Source organism: Arachis duranensis, chromosome 9 (genome assembly GCF_000817695.3).
Source record: "Arachis duranensis cultivar V14167 chromosome 9, aradu.V14167.gnm2.J7QH, whole genome shotgun sequence".
Classification (NCBI taxonomy): Eukaryota; Viridiplantae; Streptophyta; class Magnoliopsida; order Fabales; family Fabaceae; genus Arachis; species Arachis duranensis.
The window spans coordinates 11,237,348-11,239,170 of record NC_029780.3 but is presented as its reverse complement, the minus strand read 5'-3'; the positions used below and the strand labels follow the sequence as shown (position 1 = coordinate 11,239,170).

General features: G+C 37.8%; 1 protein-coding gene across 2 annotated transcripts in view; it reads left to right on the top strand.

Annotated features, from left to right (window-relative positions):
- The first annotated feature begins 732 nt into the window (after positions 1 to 732).
- The window catches only part of LOC107464697 (U1 small nuclear ribonucleoprotein C), a 2,830-nt gene continuing 1,739 nt past the window's right edge, over positions 733 to 1,823 (top strand). For both annotated transcript variants that reach the window (XR_001587167.3, XM_016083652.3), the window contains exons 1-3: positions 733 to 892; positions 1,068 to 1,115; positions 1,212 to 1,254. Coding sequence is in view for 1 of the 2 variants with exons in the window: in XM_016083652.3 (XP_015939138.1) it covers positions 1,108 to 1,115; positions 1,212 to 1,254 (51 nt within the window). In the remaining variant the exon portion in view is untranslated. The remainder of the gene's footprint in view (positions 893 to 1,067; positions 1,116 to 1,211; positions 1,255 to 1,823) is intronic.

Genomic DNA, 1,823 nt, shown 5'->3' with positions numbered 1-1,823 from the left:
TTATATGTACTAGATGGAATTCAAACTCCCGACACTTATTTAAGCGGACGAATTATTTAACCAATTGACCATCAAAACAACAACAAAATCTTGTCCCACTAAGTGGGGTCGGCTACATGAATCAAACGATGTCATTGAGCTCTGTCATATATCATGTCCACAGAGAGACCTAGATATAGATCTCGATTGACCACCTCATGGATGGTTTTCTTAAGTCTTCCTCTATCTTTCACCATTTATCCATCTTCCATCTCATCCACCCTCCTGACTGGATGTTCTGTCGGTCTTCTCACATGTCCAAATCACCTAAGACGCGATTCTACCATCTTTTTCACAATGGGTGCTACTCCAACTCTCTCTCTTATATATCTTCATTCCTTATTTTATCTAATCGCGTATGACCACTCATCCATCTCAACATCTTCATCTCTGTCACACTCAATTTATGTTCGTACTCTCTTTTGGCTGCCCAACACTCCGTAATATAAAGCCTAGCCAATCTTATAACAATGTGATAGAATTTACGTTTAAATTTTAAAAATACTTTTTTATCACATATAAAATAAAATGCATTCTGCCATTTTGATCAACCTCCTTAATTCTCCAATCTCGACGTTTAAATGCTACCAGCCCAGCCCCAAGCTCACTATAAGTCTCCTTTGAAAACAAAAAAGCCCTTCCTTCCAGAAAATTAATCAGTGGGCCCACCCCCTACACCCTTCAAAAACAAAAAAAAAGAAAAAAAAACATTAAAAACATTCACTAAAAAAACCCTCACCCGCATCCTCACCTCAGTAAGCCATAGCTGCCGCCGCCATTTCCTTCCCACCGACCACCGTCGTCGCCGCCCCCTTCTCCTCGCTCCACCGTTGTAGAAGCGACCGCCGACCAGGTGTGCTGGATGATCCCCGTTTCTCGCTTTTTTCTTGTCAATGCTTTGTTGAATCTAATCTTTCTTTCGTGCATCTTAGTGGATCTCATCGCTATCTTCTGTGAATACTTGTTCCGTTGTTATCTTGTTGTGCTTGAATGTTTGTGTCCTAAAGCATGTTCGGTTTAATTTCTAGGGTTCTTTTATGTGAAGCAGCTTTTCGCATCGAATCAGCGATGCCGAGGTACGGTTAATCGTTTGAGAATTGGCAGATACTCTTTTTTTTTTTTTCAACTTTCACTTATTTTGTGAAGAGTTTAACAATTCCTTCTTTATGCAGGTACTACTGTGACTACTGTGATACCTACTTAACCCACGATTCTGTAAGTTTCTTCTCCCATTTATTTCATCGGTGAATGGTGGTTTTGAACCTCATTTTGATGGTTTCGAATTGCTATAGTCCACCTTTCTTAATAAGTTGTCAATGGAGATATTGCTTGTTGAAATTTGGTGGGGCAATGGAAAGAAAGTAGGGTTTTCTTTTGTATATTAAAGCGCTTTCTTTGTTTTACCCATTTATTAAAATGTATTTGAAAATAGCGCATTGTGATTCACATTATGTCGTAGTGAAAACATATAAGAACACTACTCTTCTGATTAGGCGGTGTTCGAAATTTGTCAAATGGAGATGTTACGATATTGTAAAGATCATTTGTAGATGAGTTGATGAATTGCATACGGCATTTATCTAGACTTGACAAAATCTCTAGTAAATCACATAGTTGAACAATATTCATGATGATTTAACCAACTTTTTTCATTGGTGCCGATTGCCTAACATACCCCTACTCATTTTTAGCTATGTGAATATTTACAATAACGCACAAGATGGCCAAAGTTTTTGGTAAAGAAGATATATAAGGTTAAATTCTCAAAACGAATTCAATTGTTA